The following is a 26,942-nucleotide window of genomic DNA, read 5'->3' on the forward strand; positions in this document are numbered from 1 at the left end:
CCAAATCAGAAATGCATAATATCAACTGTATATTTTTGATAAAAGCAGTCACCCGAAGTTATCTATATTATCTAGTAAGATCTTGAACTACATTCTTAAGTATCGGGTTTCTATTCAATATTGGAGAATCATGACTTCTTTGCGATGTAGTAGATGAACCGTTAACCTTTGGAACCTCATAAATCTTGTGAGCTGATTGTGGAAGAGGATAATACCATTTTTCGCTTTCCAAGTAATCAACAAATGTATTGGTTAACTCGTTGGTGGATAATGTAAACCTCGATCCAAGGATTATTAGCTTGGATTTGGCTCTAGTTGCAGCAACATTTAATCTACGATATTCTGTCATTAGATTACCAGCAAACTTCCTTTCGTTTGACCGTACTAAAGATATTATAATACACTCTTTGTCTCTTCCTTGATATTGGTCGGCTGTGAGTATTTCCAAGTCTTTCAAATTACAAAGATTTTTTTTCAATACCGATAATTGAGCACGATAAAACGACATAACCCCAATCTGATCTTCTTTCACTCCTCCAAGAACCAACGCGTTGACAAGTTGTTGAATTAAAAGTGCCTCCCTTGTATTTGTTATCATTTCACCCACCGTTTCTTCAACAGCCGGCACCGCATCGTAGTCTAAGAATAACACTTTGTTCTTCTCATCAAATACTTTGTGTATCCATTGCAGGTCCGAGGGAACGTCTTCAGTTAAGAAACTATTTAGGACTTCTGAGTTAGGTATTTTTAAGGATTGTTGGGCAACTTTTTCGGAACCGCACTTTAATTTGTTATTATAAATTAAAGTATTGCAAACATTCATAATATCATTATTCATTCGGTATTGATATGTCAAGTAACTAATCGAATCTGGATGCTCTTTGGCCAACAAACTGAAAAGCGATCGCGATAATTCTTGTTTGACTCTTTTGTCTGGATGGGTAACTAAAGGTGGCAACTGATCATGGTCGCCTACCATGACAAATTTGTCAGCAAATCCCAAGGGACCCAAATTTACCGGTAAGGTTATTTGCGAAGCTTCATCCACAATACAATAATCAAAAGTCCTTCTTAAATTAAAACACGTATCAGTGATGTTCAAGCAGGTGGTCGCAATTACTTTTGGGCGCATATAGGTATTGACATATTGCTCATATGTAGTTATTGAGTCTTTAAATCCAGGAATATAGTCTTTAATATCTTTGTGAACTCTCTGTGGATATCCAAGTCTTAGAAAGTCAATATCCAATTCTTTAAGTTTAAGTAGTATATTGTCAACTGCTGAATTTGTGTAAGAAGTAAGTAAAACCGATTTCTTCTGTGATACAAGTACTTTTATAAGTTGAGCAATCACCGTCGTTTTACCTGTGCCGGGCATCCCTACTATTAAAGAATAGTCATTAGCGCTAAAGGCCTTATTCAAAGCTGCAATTTGATCAGGATTGAACTTTTCAGCGTCAGGAATCTCCCAAGAAGACGTGCCAAATGTGGGCTTCTCAAGATCAACTACCAATTTTCTCAACTTTGATGCCCCGCCAGGTAAGAATAAACTTAAAACATTATATCTTGCCAATCCCAAACCGTAAAACATTCCATCCTTATCAATGCGGAACTTTTTTTCAATTGTGGTTTGTGTGTTCTGTTGGGTTGATCGAATAACACTTTGAAATACTTGGTTGTTTGCCCTATTGTAATTTTTCAATTTGTAATCAGAAGTGATGATTTTCCGTCTAGTGGAAATCACTACAAAATCTTTGGTGATTTGCTTGACCAATCCTGTTGTTAAAGCAAAATGGCCTTCTTCGTCACTTATGATAACCTTATCGTTAACATTAATTAGCGATCTTGCCAAATTAAACTTGGAAGCATTCTCAGCCTTTGCGAATGTGTACATAAATTGCTGATTCTGGGATTTATCATGATGTGTTGACGAGAATAGGAAATTGTTCGACTCCTTCTCATTCGAATTTGTGATTCTCATGTCAGAAAAGCATTTACCTTGAAACTCTTTTTCCTCTGCTGGGATCGTCCATAAATCTTTGACGGCTCTACTCAGAATGTCTTCTTCCTTGGAAATAAGCTCATCCCAGTGCTGGAAGTAATTACGATATAAATCGTTTTCAAAAATGTCTCTAGTTATAGCTTCGTATAAGTCTTCCTCAATACCAGATTCCTCTTTGGTACCATTTTCTGTTAGGTGGTTTAAGGTCATACAAGCGCTTCTAATTTCGCATCGTTCACAGTTGGAATTCTTAACCAACGGTGGTAGCTTCAAGTTGTTCTTTATGTAGTGAGACACTTTGTTTCTCAAATTCACCAAAGAACGTAAATCAGAAATTCTGATATTGCACTTTTGGGTAAGCTTCTCCTTTGTATACACAAGCAAAAATGAATCGATAGTCATATCATATCGATCCTTAAACAACAATGAATATAAAGACGCCTGTGCCCGGTGGTAAATATACTCTCTACCTGTTTTTATTTCCATTGGTATCATGAATTGACCTTTCATTTTTTTGTTTTCAAATTTTGCTGTTATGGTAGCGTCGATTTTTCCTTTGATACCAAATATTGGCGATCTTATTTCTTCTTCAATATCCAAGGCTTCTTCCACAGCAAACATAATCGGATCCCTTTCAGATGTTTCGTCAATTAGATTCTTTCGACTGAGTGGTTGCTTGTAGTAGGTATTAAACCATGTTTGCAAATAATCAAAGTGTTTAACAACTTCTTCTCTAACTTCTTTAACCTCTTTTTGTATCCCGAATATTAACAACATGTATTGCAGCAATAACTCATCTAATACTTGGTTCATGAATTCCGTATCCCACTTTTCAGTACAAATACATTCTTGAAAAATAAAATGAACTATTTCACCGGCAATAATAGGCAACGTCAGTGTTGCGGGAAATTTGTACCTAGACAATATCACTGTTTTCCTTGAACAGTTAAGCTGCTGAGCAATTGTTGTTGCTGATAACAAAATGTCTGGGTTCCAAATTAATAAGTTGTGCATGTCATCAATTAATCTTGGATTGGAACTATCGGTGACTATAACGTGGATCACGTCCCCTTTTTCCAACTCCAATTCACAGTAATCACCACGAACAAGTATCTTTGACTTATCTCTCATTGAATCTACAACTTCTAGAATAAATTGCTTCTCGTGGTTTCGGCCATAATACTGTTCGATAACATTTACAATTCGAAATCTCTGGGTTTTCACCCTATCATAAACCAAATCCAGTACTTCCTCAAGATCCTCTTCCTGATGGGTGTTTTCAATATTTAATTTTTCAAAGTTTTGGATACCTTGTTGAAAAGACTTAGTATATTCAGATGTTACACTGGGTGTCAGAGTCTTTAATACTGCCATTAATTCAGAATCGTCGTCTGAAAACGGGTCATCAGTCGATTCGCCATCATCCAATACGTTCTCAGAGGGTGGTTTCATAGACACCTTATCTTCAGAGATAGGCTGTGGTTGCATTTGAGTATGTAACAATTGAAATAAATCATCATCATCGGAAAAGGGATCCTCGGATTGAAGTGACGCATTTGGGTTTGCTAGAGTTTTGTTTTCGGGAATAGTTTCATTGTTATCAACAGTGCCTGGTTGCAAGTTTGAGTTTTGGTTATCCTGTGGGTCAGCTTCAAATTTATTTATCCAATTATTCAAGGTGTTTTGGAAGGAGTCGGTAATAGACCCTGACATTGATTTGACTTTATAATCATCACCAGATTTTGCTCTTTGAAGTTGGGATATTTCGTTGTTTTGTTTCTTGTGTTTGCTACTGGAAGATGTTATATCTGAACGCGTTTTTGTCATTAAGGGAGTTCGTCTTTTGGAAACATTATCAAAATTAGATCCATATCTGTTTAAAACGTCTGACGTGCGATCATCCACATTCTCGGATTCTGGGTTAATGTTTTTCAATGGAGATGAAGGTAGCCCACTAAAAGAATTCTTTATATCCAGCTGCTTATGGCTGCTTTTGATTTCGGGACTTTCTTTCCAGCGAATTCCATCAAAACTATCATCTGAATTCTCTTGAAGAAAATTGAGCTCCTGTTGTTTCTGAACTTTTGTTGAATTGTGGGTACTGTTTTTGTTAATTTCTTGAACTGGGTTGACTTTTGTGGTAAGCGAATTTATATTGATTGGTCGAATCGGGGGCTTTTGAACATTCGATTGATCGTTTTGGGGATTGGTGAGGTTATTGACTGGGAAATACATGGTTTTCTTGAGTCGTTTAACGGGGTTTATAGCTTCGTTGGAATCCTTGAAACGCTTGGTCGTCAGCGACGCGTCTTCCTTTACACCCAGCATATTAACGATTAATATTACTTGGTGTAGAAGTAGTTTCAATAAAATAAAGGGTAAAAAAAAAAAAAAACAAAATTTGAAAAATGAAAACAATGTGATTCAGCGCGTTTGATTTCATGCACAAAAACAAGCTCCATGAGGAATAGGCCACTACTATTAATCAAGTTGTATATGAACTCGATTTTAATTGGTAATTTATAGCTTCAAATTACAGAACCGTTGAACTAGAAAAGAATAAATAAGTAAACGCAAACTATGTACTAGGTATTGTGGTAATCTATTGCACCAAAGGTATTCAAAGCTATGGAACTTTGATTTTGATGCAAAATTTATGCAAATATTTAAAGAAAAAACACTGGCAGTACCATTCATAGATATTCAACATTAATTAGAAGTAGACACATTCAAAACTAAACATATCTTGAACTGATAATGTAGTACAAGAATTCGATTGTCACGTGCACCATACAAAATTAGTTACAACTTCAATAAAATCATCAATTTACACGTACATTTTTTAAATAGAAAAACTCAATACACAACAAAGTCTATTTCAATGACTAAAAGCAAATATCACTATTTTTTTATGCCAAGGAGCTCTTTCCCATTTGTCTTGTTCCTCTTGTCTTTCTAGGTTCAAGATTTCTTCGTCGAAAATAGTTCTTTCGTTGTTAATATCAATTTCACTTATTGGAATCAACAATCTCCATTTACGAGTGTACAATTTGTGTCCAACGTAAAATACAACTAAAACAATAGCACCAAGGTAACTTTGGAAAAAGTTATTTGCATCTGGTTTCGATGCACCAATTGGGAACAAAGCAATCCAGAATTGTGAAATTAAAACCAATGCATACCAAATCAAGGCATAGTATGAGCCCCAAACTCCAGTAGTAGCCTTGTAACCTAATGCATCGGTCGAGATATTGTTGTATTTCAACGCTTGCCTAAATCTAACATGTGAAAGACAAATTCCACTCCATGTGAACACTTGTGATAAACCAGAAATAGCTAAAAGCCAATTGAAAACAGTGACTTGCTTTTTGTATGCAGCAATAAATGCAAACAAACCAATGATAGCAGCAATCAATAATGCTCTTGTTGGTCTACCAGCTCTATCAATATAGTTGAACCAAGTTGGTGCGAATCCTTGTTCCGCCAATGATTGCAAAGTTCTTGATGCGGAATACAAAGACGACGAAGCAACTGATGTGACAGACATAAGAATAACGGCATTGATAATAGAAGGAACTGCTTTGACACCATGAAGGGCAGCAGAAAGAACATATGGTGAGGTGTTGGAACTACTGCTACCTTCACTCATCAAATGAGTCGAGTTCGATGGCACAAGCAAACCAACAATGGTAAGTGACCCAAGGAACAAAACAATGATACGCCAGAAGATAAGTCTGCATGCAGTTGGGATTGCTTTGCGTGGGTTTGGTTGTTCAGCGGCAGATAATGCGACAAACTCAGATTGTCCATACGAAAATGCAGCGGTGACGAAAACTGAACAGAATCCTTTAAATCCATTATTAGTTGGACCTGGGTTTTTCCAATATCTACCACCAATGAATTCACCAGTTGGTCCACCACCAGTGTCAAGAACAATACCCATGATAATGAAACCGATGAGCAAACAAACTTTAATCAGCCCGATAATAAACTCAAATTCACCATAGGCTTTGGAACCAATAAAATGAATAACAACAATAACAACATAAAAAATGGCGACCCATGCATCGGGATTCACTTTTGTTTCACTAATCCAATATTCAATGGTAATGGCAGCTGTAACAAGCTCAATACTAATAACACTCAACCACTGAATACAATAATTCCAAGAAATGGCAAAATTGATACTGTCTTCAACAAACATCCTTGTATATGAATTGTAACCACCAGATAACTCAGAGTAATTCACTGCCATTTCACCAGCAGCTTGCAATGTAGGGTACACAAACGACCCGGCAATGGCATAACCAACAACAAGAAATAATGGACCAGACTTACGCAAAACCTGACCCGTACCAACCAAAAGACCAGTACCTATACCAGTAACCAAGGACATCAAAATTAAATGACGCTTGCTAATACCTTTTGCCAATTGCTTCCCTGCACTTTCATCTTCACTGGCTTGTTTTCTTCGGAAGGAATCAATAAAGTTTTGGAATGCAGTTTTATTTTCAGTATTTAGAAATTCATTGCTTGAATATTTTTCTTCGGAGCCAGTAAAGCTTCCCAACTCCTCTGGCCGAACCTCCTTGGAAACAGCCTGGTCTTCCTTTTTAAACATGGTATCTAATATATTTGAGGACAAAACAAACAAATAAAATAAAATTAATGGGCTATGAAAGATGAGATATGACTAAATGGAAAAAAATAAAAAAAAAAGTAATGCCTGAAAGAAGGAGAACTTGGTAAAAAAAAAAAAAAAACAGAAAGCAAAATAATAAAAATCTAGGTTATAAGAGAAATAATCGCATCTATATATGGAATGGAATCAACTTTTTCTCATTACACATAGAAAACTCGTGTCGGCTGATTTCTATTCGATTTTGGTAAATTTCAAACAAGAAAATTCTTATCTAAAAGCAAGGAGTAGCGATTGTGTTTGAAGCAAAACTGCTTATATATTACGTTTACTCAAATCCTGGTTCCCTGCTATTTAATTTGTTGATGTGTGTTTTAGATTAGATGCTAGAACAATACGTTAAGCTTGGGGCAAATTTCGGGTTTTTGTCTATGCAACATGAAACCTAATCATTATCATCATGATCATCAACTCATGCATTTTTTAGGGAACCCAAAAAATGCCTTAAACTGAAGATAGAGCAATCATTGGCCTGCATGCTTTTTTTTTGTTTTCCAACAATATGTATTGTGTTGTTTAAATTCTGCGATGGATTCCGTAAGGCATTCTGTCAAAAAAAATGTTTTTGTGTTGCGTTTGGCCGGAATAATTCTCTTTCTTTTGCGGCAAAAGAAAGATACTTTTTCCTACATACAGGTAAAAAGAAATTCAAATTCAAAAGAAATTTTGCAGAACGAATTAAAATTTACAGTCACGTTAAATATTGGCATTGAGAGACAGGAATTTCTTTTATGCACATGATTACCATCTACCCAGAAACAAGCTAAACCTAATATTCAGATCAAATTTCTTGTTCCATCTATATTCTTTTAAGCACGATTTTATTTTGATTCAATTGAAACAAACCACGAGTGTATGCCGGTAATAGTATGTTCATACTTGCAAATACTTTTTGGTGGGGAAAATAAGTACAACAATAAATGACTACAGAAGAATAACAAATTCTGCTAGATAACACCTATTGGCAAGTGGCTTTGGTGTAAGGCATTTTGATATTACATTGCAAAAACTTCCTTCCCTTTTTATTTTTATTTTTTTTTTTTTTTTTTTTGCATTTCTTTGTTACACGTTTTGAGTGTCCCCACTTGTTCCCCAAAATGAATAGGATATAGTAGATTGAGCAATTAAAGTCGAGGGGAACCGGCTACGATAATTCTGGACCACTAAAGTTAAACCCCACTAAACACTCTCAAAGAGAATAATTAGAAAGGATTGACTGAACAATGGTGTATGACTGTTTTGCCTTCACGCATAGGAATAGTAGTCTCTTCGGTTCAGGAATCAGGAATTACAACACTTCCGTATCATGGGGCTTACCTGCAATTACATACTTCCATGATATAGAATTGGTTACACGTTCTGCTTTAGCAAAAATAACAGTATAAAATTTCTAATTACGGAATACCAAACTATAGCAAAAAAAACGCACACACAAAGGTAAACAACATAAGTTTGTATAACCTCTTCCCCAAGCAGCCTCATCACATCTGACAATGATCTACACTACCATTAAGCATTAGATATATCTAATTCTATATACAAGCTAATCACATTCTTCCTATCTATAAATTACTATTCTGACCAATAATTTCCATTGCTCGTGAGTCACCCTGCTTTAATTCGTCATTTCCCAATGCATCAGCAAGACATTCCCATGGATCTCTAGTACCACCCCATTTTAAAACACTCTCCTTATACTTTTTACCGGCCTCGCCATTCCATGGATCTTTAGCAAATAGTCCTTGCCAAATCTTATCGGCAATTGCTCGATCCAAAAGATAGGAGTAATACACTGCTCCATAAGAAAACAAATGAGGAAACTTTCCGTGCCATGTAGACCATTCATCTGCAAAGACTCTCAATTCCTTTTCAACCAGATGATACACCTTAGTAGAATCAACTTCATATAGCCCCTTGGCCAATAATTTAACCATCTCTTCATTATGCAATTTTTGATCCAACATGGCCATTTTTGATTGCATAAATGTTTCACACGCGTCCAACATGATCCTATGTTCTTGTGCTTGTTCAAGAAGTGCTTCAGGTAGCTTTTCGTCTGTGTCAAAATGACGACCTATTTGGCATATAACTCTTGGATCTTTACTAAAAGACTCCATCAACACCGACGGTAATTCCACGAAATCCGTAGAGCAACGAGTCCCCGATAAATTATGCAATTCCGTTCTCCCAATCATCGAGTGCATTGCGTGTCCCATTTCATGGAAAATCGTATCAACCTGGTCTAATGTCAATAATGTTGGCTTTTCATTTTCAACACCAGCAAATCTTCCAAACAGAAAGTTGCCTGAACTGGCAAAATTGCACACAAGTGAAACAACTGGCAATTGATAATCATCATCCAATTGGACAAGATTCTCCATACTTTCTATTGTTTCACTACCTATACTTGTGTTCAATCTTCTCAGACACACAATTGTGAAATGAGATGGCAATACTTTGGTCGACCAGAAATCCAAATAAAGAAATCCTAAAGTTTTGTTTGCAGCATTGTCAACAACTTTAATCTTGCGCACTTGGTGTGAATCCCACGTCTCACCTTTCAATGCAGCCACAGGAACAAAAGAAATATCATATAATCTGGTAAATAACTCATTCAACCCTGCAATAACGGTTCCTACCGAAAAGTAGTCTTTAACATTACCAGCAGACACTTCAGATTGCATTCTCAGCTGAAGCTTTGCCAATAAATAATCTCTGTCCCATGGTTTAATGTCATTGACAATATCATTGACATTAGACGAGTTGCCACCATCGTGCTTTATTTCTGCTAATTGGCTCAACTCTTCTACTACACCTTTTTTGATTAATGACTTTTGTAAATTGGATAAAAACGTGATGACATTTTCAGGAGTTTTCGCCATCTTGTGTTCTAATTGATAATCTGCAAACGACTTGTAGTTTAGCATTTTTGATAATAATGCTCTATAGGAAATAAATCTATTCAATGTTTCAATTTGTTCATCAGGTGAATTATGCAAAGCTATCCACACTTTTTTACGCAACGAATCGCTACTACAATTTGTCAAGATCGTATAGGGAATGCTTGCAACAAGAGGAATCTGGATTGATTCAGGCTCTCTAATACCATCATATTTCGACTGATAGTTCTTGATTTCCTTCTTCAATTGACTATCTTCAATACTTTCCCATTCCGAAACTGTTATGGGACACCAGTACGACTTTAAACCATTTATCTGGTTTCCAAATTGGGAGCCCAACAACGATATTTCTTGAGTTATAGTAACAAAGTTTTCTCTTGTTTGTGGATCCATATGTATACCAGATCGTTCAAAATCCTGTTTCAAATATTCTCCCACCTTTATTTCTTCTGCTGTCAACTGCTCGGTAATCACTGGGTTATTCAAAGTATCACGGAGACTTGAATATAGATCAACATTGGTGTTTAACTGATTCATAAATTCAAACATCATTTCGTGTGTTTGTTGGGCTGCATTTATCCATTTGACACTAGGGTGGACAACACGTATGAATTCGGCCACATCAATTACTCGACACAAAATATCCGACAACTGGTCTAGTTTTTTAATAAATTTAAGTTTCCCATCAGCAGTGTTGACTTGTGAAAGCATTTCACTGACCAATTCTTTTGCTTGGCCAAGCGACTGCTGGGAAAAATCAACTAGTCCCTGTGGTGTGGTTAAATATTCATTATGAAACAACCCTGTTTGCGGAGAACTAAATAAAGTTGCATGAGAGCCCTGTTTAGTAAAGTGGTTGAAGTATTTTTGACTATCAAACACTTTTCTAATATGGTTGTAGTCTGGAGCTAATGAGAGCTTGGAAATTGTTGTTGTTGTTGTGATGTTCCTCGAGACATGACGTGCTGCCAATAAAGGTATTCTTTGAGTACATCGCAGTAGTGGTATACCTGCCTTCATTATTGTAGCTATTTCTTAAAAGGGGGGAGCGGGGGAGGCAACACTGATACTGGCAAAACAAAATAACGAGGGACAACAAAATTGACAGATGGTTCGAAACAGACAAAGAAACTGAAAAATTTATGCGATAAGAATGAATGGAAAAACTTAACAAAAGTCGTGCAGTTCGGCTAGTCTTACAAAGATATGCAATAAGAGATACACAATAGTTATTGTGGAAATATATCTCGACAGTGGTAACTACTCAAATGGATATTGGTTGTCACCATGTTTGTAGGTCAGGTAAGAACATTACAAAACAGCACTAAAAAAATTCGGTTGGGTTTTTACAGGTAGGCACGGCGTCTGCATCCAACTCCACCGACTAGACAGAGACCAACCATAAACTAATCAAATAGTCAAGGTCTTTTGAATGGTACATCCTTTTTGCAATAACCTGTTGTCTACGCAATAGGAGCAGCATTGTTTGAATGGCAAATATTTCCCCTAGTAGCAGTAATTACCAGCCCATATGCATCTATAGTTTTCACTTCCAAATACCTCTATCCCAACAACATTGGCAGTTCCCGGTAAAGATATTCGTGGGCCCGGGCTCATGTCCAATTAATACTCTCTTTGTTCACTATTTCTATTACTGCAATTTGATTTGTTTTTGTATTCTTTTTCATTTTGTTTAACACTTACTCACTATGGAAACAACAATAACAACAAGCGAGAGTAAAGTGAGAGGGTAAGGCCAAAGAGAGAGAAAAAAAAAAAAAGCCAGACTCGACAACAACAACTTTTTTGAGTTTAAAGAATCCAGAAAAAGATAAATTGCGTATCTCTTTATATCTTTATAGTTCCTTTTAGTTTCTACACCAATATTGATTTTCTCATTTCCTATTTAGAAGACATTGAGTCAGTATCTACTTTGCGATTAAACTGGGCCTCTTGAATAACAACATGTCAGGGTTAGAACATCTACAGAACTTATCTATCCAGCCGTCAAATCGGAGTACTCAACAGCAACAAATCATTTCTCAACCACAAGCACAGTACTCACAACTGGCGGCTAAACGAAGATCTGCCAGAGACTATCAGTTTGGAGCTAAAATAGGAGAGGGGTCATATTCTACAGTATACTCTGCGTTGGATAAATATACCAATAGAACATATGCTATTAAAGTGTTATCCAAACGACATATAGTGAAAGAGAACAAAATTAAATATGTCAATATCGAAAAAACCACTTTGAACAGATTGGGTCAACAGCATCCGGGAATCGTTCAATTATACTATACTTTTCAAGATGAGAGTAGCTTATTTTTTGTTTTGGATTTTGCAGAATATGGCGAATTATTGTCCATCATCAGAAAATTCGGATCTTTGTCAGAATCAGTGCTGAAATTTTACATGTGTCAAATAATAGATGCCGTAAGGTTTATTCATCTGAAAGGGGTGATCCATCGAGACTTGAAACCAGAAAATATCTTAGTTGGGCATGACTTTAATTTAAAGATCACTGATTTTGGAGCAGCCAAGTTGTTAGGCAACCACGAAGAATTTAACGGTGAGAAAATAGACTACAATTCAGTAGATGCCAGTCCTGAAGTATCTGATACAGATAGAAAGGGATCGTTTGTGGGCACAGCTGAATACGTGTCTCCGGAATTACTTAAACATAATGTTTGTGGGTTTGAATCTGATATTTGGGCTATTGGGTGTATACTATATCAATTTTTTCATGGCGTGCCGCCGTTCAAAGGAAGCACGGAATATTTGACTTTTGAGAAGATTATTAATGTTGACTACTCGTACAAATCGCCAATACCCTTACCACCTGATGTGATCCAGTTGATAGACCTGATACTTGTTTCTGAACCATCTGCACGAGCCACAATCCCACGTATCATGTCGTCAAAGTGGTTTTCTGAAATACCTTGGGACGATCAGAATTTTATATGGCACAGGAAGGTCCCTCGGTTTGAAGCGTTTGGTGCAGTTACACCGTCACCAGCAATGCCGCCAATGATGAAGAACGGCACCAACAGAAACGTCAATAAATCCAACTCTTACCATCAGTTGCAGTCACAGATACTGGCTTCTGAGTTTGGATTCATTCCGTCAATAGCAGCAAAAAAATCTTATAAACCCCCAACGATGATAAAGAACAACGTAGCAATGCCTGCGTTGAACCAAACTACATATAATCCCAATTATCAACAACATGTACCACACCCACCTCCTATTTCATCTCAACCAGTAGTACAACAAAATATGCCGCCACAAATTCAACCGCAGAGAAGTGGTTCAGCACAAACACCCCAATTTGCACCAGTTGCAGCTCCTAATCGACCACCGATTGCTAGCATGCAAGTTAGACAAGCCGGGCCGCAAGTGTTGGTACCACAAAAAACTCCCCCTTTCCCAAAGGAAAAGAACAGTACACCAAATTTAAGAGACAACACATCTTTTGCACAAATGACTCCAAGAAGAAACGGGGAGATACCAGGACAACAATCACCATTTGCAAAATCACAACAGTCACTGCAACCGCTGCCGCCGCCACCACCACCACCATCACAAAAATTTGTGTATCAACTGCAACAACAAAAACAACAAGAAGATGTAACGGGCTCTAGGAATACATCTACAAATGCAGCGGCGGCAGCGTTTGCTACAAAAAATTTGCCACAGCAAACTTATAAAACAACCAATGATTCTTCTATACTGCCAGCAATGAAGAGCAAAAAAGTACAAGAGAATTTCATAAAATTCAGTGAGGTCTCTGGTCTCTTGAAGCACGATGAAAAGATTTTGAAAATGGACAATTTGATCAAGCTGGTTTTGAGCAAGAAATATTTAAATAAGCCCGAATATCAGGTGTTAGATGATTCTGTTTTGGATGAGTTGACTTCCAAATATGCAAGTATTCTTAAACAAGAATCGAAGGTAGTCATCACCATTGTCACTAATATGGCTCGTGTATTCTTTATAGATGCATCCTTGAACGTCATGCTAGTCGATTTAAAGGCAAACAAGGGAGCAGACTATCTGATGTATGATTATGAATTTGAGAACATTGTTGATGAAGATGGTAATTTACTTCCAAAGCAAGATGAAGCGTTTGGGTACTTGATTATTGAATTGATTAAAGACGGGGGAGATTTGGTATTCCTACAGAGAATTAGCGATGAGCAAAGATTAAAATTGACCAATGCTGTCAAGGTTTTAGACAAAAACGGCGAGGAAGTGGTCGTCGGCGCTAGTCATGGGTGGATCGACTGTTTACTAATAGCTCGAGAAATTTCAATTGAGCAAAGTCAAGATAAAAAGCAACCACGATCTGTGAGCTCGTCATCTAATGTAAGTATCAATGAAGCCAAATCAGAAAAGTCAAAGAAAAAGAAACCGTCATTACCAAATAAGAAACCCAGACCCAAGAAGAAAGGTACAAGCTCCAACGGAACGCCTCAAACAACACCCACTCAAAGTCAACCATCAAACTTTGCATTTGCAGCGGCAGCAGCTGTACACTACCAAAAATAATATTTAATCTGCTTAATACGTTATTCTGCTCATATATGTAAGTTCTAGAAGTTGGTTCTTCCGTCGTTCTGGTTTTCTATTAATGGAGATACATAGTTCATCAAATAATGATTATAGATAACTAACTATATACAAACTAGTCAATATTAGATTCCTTTGTCTTAAATCATTTATACTTCTTTGGATCGGATGCATTTTTAAAAGCTTGCATCCAGTTTTGATAAAAGCACTTGTCATTCAAAACTTCAACCGTCTGTTGTCTAATAATTTGTTCTACGGTCTTTTCATTTTGAGTCCAGTTGTCTAATGCATCACATTGTGCGTATTGCTCATCTATTCTTCTTTGATAGGTTTTGTAGGCATAAGGATCAGTTCTCAAATCAAATTTGTCGGTCATTTCCTCAGCATTAGGTAAATCGTACGACAACTTTGTCGGGGTAACAGTTTTACCCTGGCTTGTGTGATTTCGTAATTCTTTTGAATATTTAGAACAATAGTCAATGATTTCACCACGGATTTTCCATTGTGGTACTATCTCTTCTTCAAAATACTGTGTACACTTTGACTTTTCAATCTCATTGAGATGTGGCCGAATGGTGTCGTCAGTAAGGTTTCTGGATCTTTTTAGAAATGCTCTTATTCGAGACGATGATATACAGCTTTCAGGAGTTAATAGATCAGTTGGCGCTCTAAATTTAGACAGTTGATTCGTTGCCATGGCTTCAAGTTATGTTGAATTGAGCATGTAGCAATTTAGTGGATATAAAATCTTCAAAAGCGCAAAAAAAAAAAAGAAGATACTCCAGAGGGAACGTGACTAGAATTTACACCAATAGTGAACCCGACCCCTAGAGAATCAGGTTCTAACAAATACAAAATGAAAAAACTATTTTACATAAATTACTATGAACCCTCCTTTCTACTTGAACATCTTTAAATGCATGGTCAACTATCTAAATTATTTCTTTTCCTTCTTTTTCTTCTTTTCCTTTTTCTCTTTCTTTTCCTTTTTATCCTTTTTCAGTTTCTTAGAAGATCCTTCTTCTTTATCATCATCTCTTTTTCTCTTCTTATCCTTCTTTTTCTCTTTCTTTTCTTTCTTTTCCTTCTTTTTCTCTTTCTTAGATTTCTTTTCTTCAACTTCTTCAGTCTCAGATTCTTCGTCGTCTGAATCAGCAGTTGGAGCAACAGCAGCAGCAGCAGCAGCAGTTGAATCAGCATCGGCATTATAAGCACGAGCTTCGGTTATCTCGACTTTTGGTTGCTCTCTGACAACTTTAGAGGTGGTTCTCATATCACGTCCTTCCAATTGACTCAATCTACTTTCAACCTTGGCTCTATTTTCTAAACCAAAATCATCTGATTCATCTCTTTCTTCGTCAAAGCAATCATATCTCAATGACACAGCAGCCTTAGCAGCCAATGTTCTTGCAATTCTACCTTTATTTTTACCACTGGCTTGACCAACCAAAGAAGCATGATAAATTATACCATACTTTGGTGTGTCGTGCTTGGTTTTCAAAGCTCTGAATAAAGCCTTTTCGGCACCCAAAATTTGTACAGTTGAAGCTGGGGCTTTAGCTAATGATGTCAATGAACCTGCGTGAGCAATCAATCTAGCACCAACTAATTCTCCAACCATAGCAGTCAAGTTTGGAGCAATTGCTTTCATACGAGAGGATAAGTAATTGGACAACTGTTCTCTATAAGCAGCGAAATCAACAATTTGCTCGGCCAATGCTTTTATGTTATTCAAATCATCTTCAGTAATTTCAGTCCCCATAGAGACTTCAGCAGCAGCTTTAACTTGTTCTTCAACTTCTTCTGGTAAAATCTCAGATAAATCGGTCTCAGATGCATTGGATCTAACACCCATGGTCAAAATAATTCTAGCATATGCAACAGAATCAGTAATCATTTTGGCCAATTCTGGGAAATGCCAACCGTACCATTCCTTACATCTCATGGCATAGGTATTTAATTCTTTATCTAAATCGTCCAATAAGGCTATAGCTTGAATAATCATGGTATCTACCTTGTCGGCAGAGAATTTTAATTTATGACGGCCCATTGAGTGAGCTAAACCCAATGACATCTGTTTTAATGCTGAATCGTCTAAACCAGGTAATAAGTCTGGCAAAAATTGTTTGATGGCCCTTTGCAAATCCAAAGAAGCAGCATCACTCACAACTTGAAAGTTCAAACCCAATTTATTAATGGCATTACCTAATTTGGCTTCTGACACAATTAAGGTAGCCTTCTTATCTGATTTGGCATCTTCTAATAATTTCTGTAAACTTTCTGAGACTTTTCCTTCAATAATGGCATTAGCTTCTTCCAAAGCGTTTGCTGCTGATTGAAATTTTTCAAAACGATGAATCTTGAACTGTTCAGCAACTTTCTCGGCAGTGTTTAAATCTTCAACTAAAGAGGAAGATTTGTGAATTTTTTTATCAGCTGCCTTCAATAAGGCGTATCCTGCTGCTGTTTCTGTTAAAACGTAAGCCATGGTTTTCGTTTAATAATATAATAAGTAAAAACAATCTTCAATGAACACGAATATATCCAGGTAAGTTTTTATAATGTTGAATTGGGATGGAAATTAACACAATTAATAGTTAATTCGTTATCAAGTTTAATGAAATCTGGGTGGTTCAGATTCAAAGACTTTGTTGTCGATAAAAGCACTTTCCAGACTCCTAAAAAATTAAAAAGAAAACGAATGAAAATTTTTCGATGAGAAGAGAAGTGAGAAACGAATGGGCAAAAGAGGAAAAAAAAAAAAAATTTGAGATGAGGAAAATACTGTATATAAATACACGACCTATCTAAGAGGAATCATAAATCAAAGATAAAAGTTGTCGTAGGCTTGTGATCACCAAGTTGTGTAAAACCATCTATAAACTCTTTATTTTTTTCTTTAACCACTTTTAAACTTCCTGTATTCTTGTTCTCTCAACACTAATAATACACAGCACAACACTAGCATGTCATTACTTACGGTATTACTTTCTGCATTCTCCTCTTCTTCCTTATAATCAAACAATCTAATTACACCATGCTTTATTACGTTCAGTTTGTGTTTAGTAGCACCGCCGTTAACGCTGCTGTTGTCTAATTTCAATTTGGCATCACCTTGATCTAAATACCTACCCATAGGAATGCTAATCACTGGCTTCTCGTTCCTCAACATCTCATTTATTCGTGACTGATCTTGACTATTAACTAATTTGCTCAAGCCATTATTTATCTGAAGTTTTTTGCCATTCAACACTGTTGTATTATAAGTTAATAGATTCTTGGAATTGGGATTCATTACATATAACTTTATCTCTGGCGAGACTCCAATCACTGAGGTTGTGCCTGTAACTCCTGTAATTCTAAAACATGTTTTCTTGTATTCAAAATCAACAGTAGGCTTAGAGCTATTGTTGTTAATTAAGTATATCGTTTCATCTAATGTTGGGAACTTTAAAATGTAGTAGGTAATATGATTAGAGTGTATTTTGAAATCAACATGGCAAAACTCAAACTTATTACTCATACTCTCATGCTTGTGTATGGTCAAAAATGAAGAATTTCTAAATGGTCGTCGTAACAAGTTATTAATATTCATCATTGACGATGTTCTCGTTAAGAGGGGCGGCTTGTTATTGAGGAGATCCTGAAAACTTAGATACAAACTAACTCCTGTATGCAAATAGCTCAGTATTAATGGTAATTCATAGTGTTTATTGAACTGTGATACGTTCTGATTCATGATTTGGACACTGGTATTTATCAATGTTTCTTGTGAAATCAATGAGATCAAATCAGATGTAAGCTCCTCTGTATTTTCGTGTTGCAGTTGCAGTTGCAAGTCATCATTTTCATTGTCATCATTCTCCTCTATTAATGTTGTGAAACTATCTCTGCTGAGTGATCTCAACATTGTACGTTTGGTTAACGTTATCTCTAGATGTGTATTATCATCGTGTGATGGGAACGTTTCTATGTTCTGTACAGGAAGCCGAATAAGTTTTCGTCCCATTCGAAAAAAAAAAAAAAAGCTTAGACATACATTCAAACAATCGAAGTAGTATTGAGGCTCACTACCAAACATGTTTAACACGATACGTAGACACATCAGCACCGGCAAAAACACATCAACATTGCTAAGAGCGCAGATTGATATTAATGATATTTTAAGTCGACCAAAAGAGTATGAATCTTCAATTCGCCGAAGACAGCTACCTGAAGACTTGATTGAGAACATTAATTACATCACATCAAATCGACCATTACAATCACAATTATTTTCTCAAATCAATGAAATGAAAAGAGAAAGAGATTTGATAGCAGAGAGCTTGAAATCAAAGACGGGAGATCTACAGCAATTTAAAGAAAGATTGAAGGAAATCAAAACTGCATTAAAACCATTGGAAAAACAAGTGAAAACCTTGCAAGAAGAAATATATGCCAAAGCTGAATCCTTGCCCAATCTTATAGACAAATCAGTTCCTGCAGACCCTTTGAAAGAAGAAGTTGTCCAGTTTATAAATTGCCATTCTGAAGAAGATGCTAAAACTTTTAAGACATTATCTGCGCATGATCACAAGGAAATAGGAGTTAGCTTTAATATTTTGGATTTCAATGTTGCATCTAAAGTGTCAGGACCTTCTTGGTACTATTTAATTGGAGACGGGGCTTTGCTTGAACAAGCATTGATTCAATATGCGCTCTCAAAGGCACGCAAACGTGGTTATTTGATGCTCACTCCACCTTCGGTTGTAAAGTCAGAGATTGTTAGTGCCTGTGGATTCAAACCAAATGATCAAAATAACGAGAAACAAATTTACCAACTTGAGGATGAAGGTAAATCATTGACAGGTACAGCAGAGATACCATTGGCCGGGTTTCATGCTTCGAGTGTATTCCCCAGCGGTACTCAGTTCCCGATAAAGTATGTTGGTGTATCAAGAGCATACCGTGCTGAAGCAGGAGCAAGCGGAAGGGATACCAAAGGTTTATACAGAGTACATGAATTTACCAAAGTTGAGTTATTCCATTTCACAACAGCAGAGAAGGCCGCACAAGAATTAGAAGATCTAAAGGATATGCAAGTGGAAATTGTTACGGAATTGGGCCTTTCTGCGAAATTGCTAAATATGCCAACATCCGATTTAGGTGCACCAGCGATGAAGAAATATGATATCGAAGCATGGATGCCAGGGAGAGGTTCTTGGGGAGAGCTCACAAGCTGTTCAAATTGCGGTGATTACCAATCTCGAAGATTAGGTATACGCTATAATAATGATCAAGAAGATCGTCTTAAACACGTTTCAACACTTAATGGTACGTGTATGGCTGTCCCAAGAGTAATTGTTGCCTTAATTGAACAAAATTACAATTCAGAAAAAAATGAAATTTCAATACCAAGAGTTTTGCAACCATTTATGGACGGTAAAGATAAAATCGTTCCTAATTGATATAAATATAAAAATTGTAAATAGAATACCAGTATAAAAGGACAATCAATCCTCATCTGAATTATTAGTAAATTGAATACTACGGGTTTGGACAACTGGAGTACTAGCAATCCGTTTCCTCTCGTTGACAAATTCATTTTGTTCAATTTCCCCCACTTTGAGCTTATGGAAGTTTCTCAATTTTTCCATTTTCGATTCTCGATTATTTGTGGGTACTTGAGTATCCTCAATTTGTGCTTGTAATTGTTGGTACTTGTTCAGTAAATCTTTATACTGTTCAAGCTTTTCTTCATATTTTGTAGTAAGCAACGAATACTTGTCTTCCATCTTGCGGATCTTGCTTTCCATTTCCTCTTGCTTTTCTAGTAGAGTGTTGCTTGTGTTCTTATCCTCCGCAATTCTGTCTGACTTTTCAAGTACAGCTGCTGATTTGGGCCCTTCATCAATCGTTTTCTTCAATTTATCAATCGCCTCTAAAATGCCTTCTAATGAAGTCAGCAACAGAGAATTTAGGGGTGAACTTTTCAATTCTGCAACTATTGGACTTACTATTTTTTGAATTAAATCAGAAGGAGGTAACTTATCTTGTAGTGCAAGATTAGCTGCTTTTAGATCTTCTAACAGTAAATTGATTTCCTTCAACTGTTGCAAATCAGATTCTCTTGCCTCAACATGTGAATGTATCTTTTTTAACATTTCAACGCCGTCTTTGGATTGTTGAAAGTATGAATTCAAATGATCTGTCAACTCACTTTGTTTCGTATCCTGAGATTTCAATTGAAAGCTCACAACTTCATTATGTGCATTGATGATATCTTTAATTTTAGAAACCTCTTCTTTAAAAGCATTTAACTTTTCATCTTCACCATCCATTTTCAGGTGATCACCAAACACCTGTCTTATTAATTCACGAATTTTGTCCATTGAACTATCAGTAATTTCCACTTTCGGATTGACATCATTATCAGACCTGCTGTTTCTCTCGTTGAGTTTATCCAACCGAGTTAAAATTTTTTCCATGTCTGCCTTTGTTGCATTTCCTTCTGTCATTACTTCTTCAGAATAAGACACCACATTCCGTAATAGTTTATTCAAATTTTCATTATTATTTTTCAGTCTATCAAATAGTTGTCCCAAATCAACACTTGTCTGCTTTGATGTCAATTCAATATTGTGTAATCGTTGTCGAATTTCTTCTTGGGTGACATGAACAAGTTCAAAATGCTCATCTAGATTGTCTGTCTCCAAAAAATTCAATTTGCCAATTTGATTATTCTCTTTATTAGGTGAAATTGGTCTTAAGGCTTGGTTATTAATCGGCGAAAGAGCAGAAACAGAATTTCTATTATCTTTGCTCTTTGGCGTGATAGGTATATTCTCCTTATTACTCATTGGTGTGTAAATTATATGGCATTCAATAATCTAAACGTTTAGGCCACGAATCACTTGTTGATCTGTATGATGTGAGTTTTGTTTTTTTTAAAGTGTATGTTTGTTTACATTTGTCAACTTCGTCAGTCCTGCATATTGTGCAGGACTATATAAATTATTCATACGTGTTGCGGATTATGTCATAATAATTATTCTTACTTTTACAAACTTTATATACTTCTATTTATTTTAAAATCCAAATTTACTTTTTACAGCAGCGCTGTACATTGATTTCTTTTGATCCTCTAAACCTTCTGTGAATGTTTGACTGGCTTGGTTTGCATAATCGTTAAAAGTCTCTTCCACTGTTTGAATGCTATTTTGAAGACTTCTCATGAAACCTTGAGACCCCAAACCTCCACTATTATTTGTGCCTCGTCTAACTGGCTGGTCATAAGGGCTCGAGCCTTTATCTTTGTTGGTATCTCTGCCTTTTTGTGGATTATATCCGCCATAATTGTTCTGTGCATTAGCTTCAGGACTTATGTTATATGCCAACTGTGACTCGGCATTCTTCGGTGACTTTCGGTTAGGTCCAGCAACCAACAATGCTAAATCATCAACTGAAACATAACTAATTTGGCCTTTGGCCCACAGTAATGTACTTGCAGTTGGACGTGGTGGTATAATGGCATTTTCATTAAACAATCTATCAGTATTTGTTTCATCCTTGTGGCGGGTTTTTTCATTAGTTGTGATATAAACGGATTCTGTTTTGGAACATCTAACAAACAATTCACCTGATCGTAATAAATCTGACTGTGTTGCCATACCTGATTCAAGTGAACCTTTAACTTGTGAGTAGACTTCCTTGGGCAATTTGACATTAGCTATATCAGACAAAGACGGCAAAGAACATAATTTGACAAACCCAGATTTCACTAAAATGGCCAACACAACACCTTTGTTGCGATAATTTACAACACTGCATTTTAAACAGGAGTCTTCAACAACTTTGTGTGATAACTTTTGTTTTGGTAGTTTGAGAACACGAATATCTCTATCCGAGGTGGCAATAACATATGCTGGAATAACAATCCCTTGGCTGAGTTTATTGAATGCGCTCATATCTGCAACTGCAGACTCGCCAGTCACCGAGTTTAGCGGGATTAATTGGGAAATACACGATCCTTCAGCGCCACTGGCATCAGTGGTTCTATAATTCAAATGGGCTGTTTTATCAACAAACACAACTTCAAAGCCACCATTCCCCATTGGAGTAATTTTAAACATCACAAGATTACCACCACAGTTTGTTCCTACCAACAAAACTATAGACGAATAACCGTCATTGCCGTACTCTTGAATGGAAAATTCAATAGATGTTGGGTAGCAGTTTCCCTGTACAGAGACTAGGTGTTCTTTTATATTGTCAAGATTGAGTATCACAGCGGGACCTCTGGTTATATCACAAACAACCAATCTTCCTGATTTGTAACCAACGGCACCAAAGCCGATATTACTCATCTTAATTACCGAAATAGGCTCTGGTGGTTCGATCTGTAACAAGCTAGTTGGCAAAAAAGTGGATGATGCATTTAACGAGCCCAGGATTCTTCCACTAATATCTAAAAGTTTAGCATTTTTATTTGCATGTTGTACCCCGCAATCACTATAGTCTTTAGTTGACGATAACCCAGCGTTTCTGTTATTCTTTCCAAATTTGCAAACAACAACCTCACCAGTGGCCAATGCTACCAATAACTCACGGTTTTCAAATGAACATGACACAAAGATAACTCTCAAGGACTTTGGATTCCCGTAATCAAATAAAGTCTCCCGAAGACCGATTTGCACAATTCCTTCTACCTCATGTTGCTCACCTTTGGTAACATCGAGAAACCTAACTAAACCGCTTTCATGCCCGGTGATCAAAATGTTTCTAAAAGAGTCATCATACCCTATTGGTTTCAGAACATTGTTGAGGCCGACAGAGGCTCCACCAAAAAACATTTCTTTTGTCTTTGAAGTTGCTCCTGTGGATGCCCTACTGGACATAATACTATACCAATCGATTCGTCTAACTTGTTCAACATCAAAAGAGCACAACGGTGGATGGATGAACGATATAGAAGTGGGCAAAATAACCGTGCCCAAATCAGATGATCCTTGACCACCAGCATGTTCGGCAAATGAAACAAAATAAATTCTACCCAAATTTGATACCAACAACAAAAAAGATGGGTCATGCCCACCATGGAAATAGGGCGAACCATTTTCAGTAATTGGTAGTATTTTTGTTATTACCTCTTCTACTTCGGTTTTATTCAAATAAAATGTTACTGGAATGATTCTTTGTCCTGATTGTGGTTGTGCGTAAAATTCGGCTTGTTTTTCATACGACGTAATCGAGTATTTCAAAGTATACCCAAAATCTAAAACGTGAATGGCGTTTTTGGAGTTAGGGTCTCCACCGGTTATAATCAACTTGGTATTCTCTGGATCTTCGCCACATACCCATTGAACGGTCTCGATGGGTTGAAACACCTCGGGAATTTCTAATGGTGTCCCTGGTTGATGAATGTTTACGTCAAAAACGTTTCTGGCTTCTAAAATTGTACCACTTGCTAGATCCCAAAAAACTATCGAATTGTCTTCATGCACCGTGACAGCGTGTAATCCATTTGGGTGGAAGTGGGCTTCCTTTAGTTTAGGGATTACTTCCTTAGATGCACCAAAAATCTTCTTCTTCCCCCCGTTTGCAATATGAGATGCCAACTGAAAGCCTCTATGATCTTTTGATAACTGGTAGACTAAGATACTTTTTATTTCGCCCGATGCAAGGGAGTAAACGATTGCAGATTGCTGGTATGCGATCAATAAAGTACCGATATCACGAGGGTGCCATTCAATGGACAAAACTGGTGACATTTTCTCCTTGGGCATTATTTTCTTCTGTAAATTGTCAATTCTGAAGGGAGTTAAATTTATTCTGTCAACATCATAAAACATCAAACTACCATTTGACAATCCCATAATCAACCAATCCAAAGAAGGGTCTGATTCCATGGCTGTCACTGTTCCAGGAAACAGACCTGTTCCTAATACCTTTTTTGAGTGCAATGATAATATGCTCAAACCGGTACCTGGTGAGGCACAGACAAGGTATACCCCCTTGACAAATCGAAGAAACGTGATTGGGTTTTTAATGTTGAATTCAAATACAACTTCGACATTTAACTGTCCGTATACTCGGACATCGTTGCTGGTTGTTGAAACTGCCAATAACGATTGTACTGGATCATATGCAACTGCAACTATAGAATTCTGAGGAATACCAAGCTGATTAATCACCTTCAAGTCAATGTGCTTTGGATTGATTTCTTCAGGCGAAAGAGATTTTGACCCCCTTGTTTTGATGGCATTTGAAACTGAATCCAATGATAATGGAGCCTTTCTCAGTTTTAACTTGTTAAACATTGCTTTGTCTTTGGTTAACTACAAGTTTCAAATTGTTGAAAGTAGAAAAGTAACAAATTATCCCGCAGCTCGGTCACACAACTCGTGCAGGCTGTTCATAGTTTGGATGGTAGTGTCCCTGACAACAATGAACTGAGTTTCTCGTTTTATCTAGTTTCACGAAAAAAATCAAAAAAAGAACAACACGTATAACATTTTTTCAACCAGAACTATTTATTGCAACAAATCTGTGCTACTATACTTTTACTTCAGTCTAATATCATGGTATGTCATAACAGTGGTTCCAATCACGAATTTTCTCTATCATCAAAGAATTACATATATTAACAGTTTTATTTTACTTTTTTTTTTTTTTATCAAGTGTGCCGATAAACTAATTGGATTTGGAATGCTTGGTGTTGCTGCTTTTGTATTCACATACTACACTACTTGGGTATTTGTATTGCCATTTATCAATGAAGACAATATATTGAATCAATTCTTTTTGCCAAGAGATTACGCCATCAAATTGCCAATATTGTTATTATTCGTTGCTGCTTTGGGTGTTGGTACCTTTGTTGGAAAAGTTTTGATTAAGAATCAACAGAAACAGAAAAGTAAGAAGAAAGCACAATAATTGAGTGAGTTTTACTGCATAAGAGATCTTTTTTTTATTTTTATTTTTTTGCCATACCTATCAATATAATTGTATATTAACTATGTTTAGGGAGGTTGAGAATTGAATGAAAAGTGTGACGTATACTTTAATATATTTCGTTAAGCAAATCGGTTTTTTCACGATCTCACTATATAATTACCAGATTTGGTCATATATTTGACACCCTTGTAAGGCTTGACTGTATCTCCTAACCCTTTTGCACTAATTATCTTTAAACTGTCGACTTTCAATCCACTGGGAACTGGTCCCTTGTGGCTATAACTCAATTTTAAATAACTTGGTTTAGATTTTGCCATCCTTTTATTGTGCTGTTCTTGGCTGTCCTCGTATCTTGGTCCTTCTTCCTCTTCTTCATCACTGGAATTCTCTGTATTGGATATAACCGATCCATAGAACACAGGTGAAAACACATTTGGCTTTAATTGTCGTAAAATCCATTCTGCTTTTCCATTTCCTTTTGTTGAAAAGTCTCCATGGGTAGCACGGTTCATTTTGATTTGATCGTCTGGATGTTCACTTACTATTTCGACACTTAGGAAATCTATTTTAGATATAGACTGGGATAAGTTTAATCTAATTTCAAAATCAGGAGTGTTCTCATGGCAAATAAATTCAGCCTCGATACTTGCAGACTTTAGCAAACTCAACGTTGATCGTTTGTCTGACATTCTGTTCTGGTTGGTTTTGTTGAAATCAATTTGATACCTCATGAGAGTAGATTTCCCATCAGGTGGAATAAATGACAATATGCCTCTGTTTTCGTTCCAAACATCTAAATCAATACATCTGTGTAAGCTCGGTAACTGAATTTTGCTTGTCCCTACGGAGTTCAAAGATAACTGCAATGCAGGTACCCCTGTCAATCGACTCAAAAAATTGATTTCGCCATCAATATAACCACTAATCAAGTGGTTTTCAATACCGCCGCTGAATGACTTATTGGATGCTGAAGAGTAAAAAGCAGAGTCAAACCCTTGATTCTGCGTTTCCAGTTGTAAATGTCTTTGTGTTTTACTGGTTGTGGGTTTTATAATGACATTGACGGTTTCGATTACATCGACATACATCTCATTGTTTGTGTGTTTCACATTGTTTCTTCTCCAAGGTATGTCGGTTGTTTGATGGTTATTTGCTCTATTCAAATCTAAGGGACCTTTATTGCTTACTGCCGTTCCAGTAGCCTTGGAGGCAACAGTCGTAGCACTGCTGAGAAGCTTGGAAAGTAAGGATTTGTAACTAACCAAGTCTCGTAACTTATTAAAATCTGTGATGTACGGAGTACCATCGTCTAACATTTGGTATAATAACAATGTTAATATTTCATTATTTGCTTCGATTTTGACACTGTTCAAATCCCCAAAGTAATCTTCCATAACCTCAATTAATCTTCGGATAAAAATCGAAGGCAACAATGGGTTTGCATTGTCAATCTCTTTACATAACAAAAAAAACTGTAATGCAGACTGCTGATGTTGATGCACAAACAAGTACAACTTTGAGTTTAGTGGAATCTTATTGGAGGTTGTGCTTTTATTATCGATGGTTGTTGAATCGTTAAATGAGGTAACCTTTGGAACTAATGATTTAAATTTTGGAATACATAGTGACGTTGTGTACTCGTAAACCAACGAGTTAGTAGAGTCAGAGATATAGACAGCTTCAATCATAACTACCAACACTTCTGGTGTAGATCAAATAATTTATCTCGTAACAAAAATCAACTGGCTCGACATAAGAGCGTTTTCTTTTTTAATTTTTCTATGTCTAAAGAAATTCACATTTTTTCCTGCCGCTCTTAGTGAGCCAGTACCAC

The 26,942-nt window shown here is 36.5% G+C and overlaps 12 protein-coding genes across 12 annotated transcripts; 3 read left to right on the top strand and 9 right to left on the bottom strand. All coding sequences in view use genetic code 12, as the record gives it.

Annotated features, from left to right (window-relative positions):
• Window positions 1-67: 67 nt before the first annotated feature.
• On the bottom strand, window positions 68-4,330 carry CD36_60270 (DNA replication ATP-dependent helicase, putative; the record flags this gene model as incomplete). Its single annotated transcript, XM_002420784.1, has 1 exon — window positions 68-4,330. The coding sequence occupies one exon, from the start codon at window positions 4,328-4,330 to the stop codon at window positions 68-70; it is 4,263 nt and encodes a 1,420-aa protein (XP_002420829.1).
• A 550-nt stretch (window positions 4,331-4,880) lies between these two features.
• Window positions 4,881-6,623, bottom strand: CD36_60280 (high-affinity glutamine permease, putative; the record flags this gene model as incomplete). The annotated part of the gene is made up of 1 exon (XM_002420785.1): window positions 4,881-6,623. One exon carries the CDS (start codon window positions 6,621-6,623, stop codon window positions 4,881-4,883), a length of 1,743 nt encoding a protein of 580 aa, XP_002420830.1.
• Window positions 6,624-8,263: 1,640 nt separating this feature from the next.
• Window positions 8,264-10,621, bottom strand: CD36_60290 (mitochondrial intermediate peptidase, mitochondrial precursor, putative; the record flags this gene model as incomplete). Its single annotated transcript, XM_002420786.1, has 1 exon — window positions 8,264-10,621. One exon carries the CDS (start codon window positions 10,619-10,621, stop codon window positions 8,264-8,266), a length of 2,358 nt encoding a protein of 785 aa, XP_002420831.1.
• Window positions 10,622-11,566: 945 nt separating this feature from the next.
• CD36_60300 (serine/threonine-protein kinase, putative) lies at window positions 11,567-14,152 on the top strand (the record flags this gene model as incomplete). The annotated part of the gene is made up of 1 exon (XM_002420787.1): window positions 11,567-14,152. One exon carries the CDS (start codon window positions 11,567-11,569, stop codon window positions 14,150-14,152), a length of 2,586 nt encoding a protein of 861 aa, XP_002420832.1.
• A 166-nt stretch (window positions 14,153-14,318) lies between these two features.
• CD36_60310 (uncharacterized protein YBL107C orthologue, putative) lies at window positions 14,319-14,870 on the bottom strand (the record flags this gene model as incomplete). Its single annotated transcript, XM_002420788.1, has 1 exon — window positions 14,319-14,870. One exon carries the CDS (start codon window positions 14,868-14,870, stop codon window positions 14,319-14,321), a length of 552 nt encoding a protein of 183 aa, XP_002420833.1.
• A 240-nt stretch (window positions 14,871-15,110) lies between these two features.
• On the bottom strand, window positions 15,111-16,661 carry CD36_60320 (nucleolar protein, putative; the record flags this gene model as incomplete). The annotated part of the gene is made up of 1 exon (XM_002420789.1): window positions 15,111-16,661. The coding sequence occupies one exon, from the start codon at window positions 16,659-16,661 to the stop codon at window positions 15,111-15,113; it is 1,551 nt and encodes a 516-aa protein (XP_002420834.1).
• A 411-nt stretch (window positions 16,662-17,072) lies between these two features.
• On the bottom strand, window positions 17,073-18,083 carry CD36_60330 (uncharacterized protein; the record flags this gene model as incomplete). The annotated part of the gene is made up of 1 exon (XM_002420790.1): window positions 17,073-18,083. One exon carries the CDS (start codon window positions 18,081-18,083, stop codon window positions 17,073-17,075), a length of 1,011 nt encoding a protein of 336 aa, XP_002420835.1.
• Window positions 18,084-18,252: 169 nt separating this feature from the next.
• Window positions 18,253-19,620, top strand: CD36_60340 (putative seryl-tRNA synthetase, putative; the record flags this gene model as incomplete). The annotated part of the gene is made up of 1 exon (XM_002420791.1): window positions 18,253-19,620. One exon carries the CDS (start codon window positions 18,253-18,255, stop codon window positions 19,618-19,620), a length of 1,368 nt encoding a protein of 455 aa, XP_002420836.1.
• A 45-nt stretch (window positions 19,621-19,665) lies between these two features.
• On the bottom strand, window positions 19,666-21,012 carry CD36_60350 (conserved hypothetical protein; the record flags this gene model as incomplete). The annotated part of the gene is made up of 1 exon (XM_002420792.1): window positions 19,666-21,012. The coding sequence occupies one exon, from the start codon at window positions 21,010-21,012 to the stop codon at window positions 19,666-19,668; it is 1,347 nt and encodes a 448-aa protein (XP_002420837.1).
• Window positions 21,013-21,240: 228 nt separating this feature from the next.
• Window positions 21,241-24,471, bottom strand: CD36_60360 (exocytosis and cation homeostasis regulatory protein, putative; the record flags this gene model as incomplete). The annotated part of the gene is made up of 1 exon (XM_002420793.1): window positions 21,241-24,471. The coding sequence occupies one exon, from the start codon at window positions 24,469-24,471 to the stop codon at window positions 21,241-21,243; it is 3,231 nt and encodes a 1,076-aa protein (XP_002420838.1).
• A 261-nt stretch (window positions 24,472-24,732) lies between these two features.
• On the top strand, window positions 24,733-25,087 carry CD36_60365 (dolichol phosphate-mannose biosynthesis regulatory subunit, putative; the record flags this gene model as incomplete). The annotated part of the gene is made up of 2 exons (XM_002420794.1): window positions 24,733-24,735; window positions 24,833-25,087. The coding sequence occupies 2 exons, from the start codon at window positions 24,733-24,735 to the stop codon at window positions 25,085-25,087; spliced, it is 258 nt and encodes an 85-aa protein (XP_002420839.1).
• Window positions 25,088-25,245: 158 nt separating this feature from the next.
• On the bottom strand, window positions 25,246-26,796 carry CD36_60370 (AP-3 adapter complex mu3A subunit, putative; the record flags this gene model as incomplete). Its single annotated transcript, XM_002420795.1, has 1 exon — window positions 25,246-26,796. The coding sequence occupies one exon, from the start codon at window positions 26,794-26,796 to the stop codon at window positions 25,246-25,248; it is 1,551 nt and encodes a 516-aa protein (XP_002420840.1).
• Between the last annotated feature and the right edge of the window lie 146 nt (window positions 26,797-26,942).

This window comes from Candida dubliniensis, chromosome 6, assembly GCF_000026945.1.
Source record: "Candida dubliniensis CD36 chromosome 6, complete sequence".
In the NCBI taxonomy this organism is placed as follows: Eukaryota; Fungi; Ascomycota; class Pichiomycetes; order Serinales; family Debaryomycetaceae; genus Candida; species Candida dubliniensis.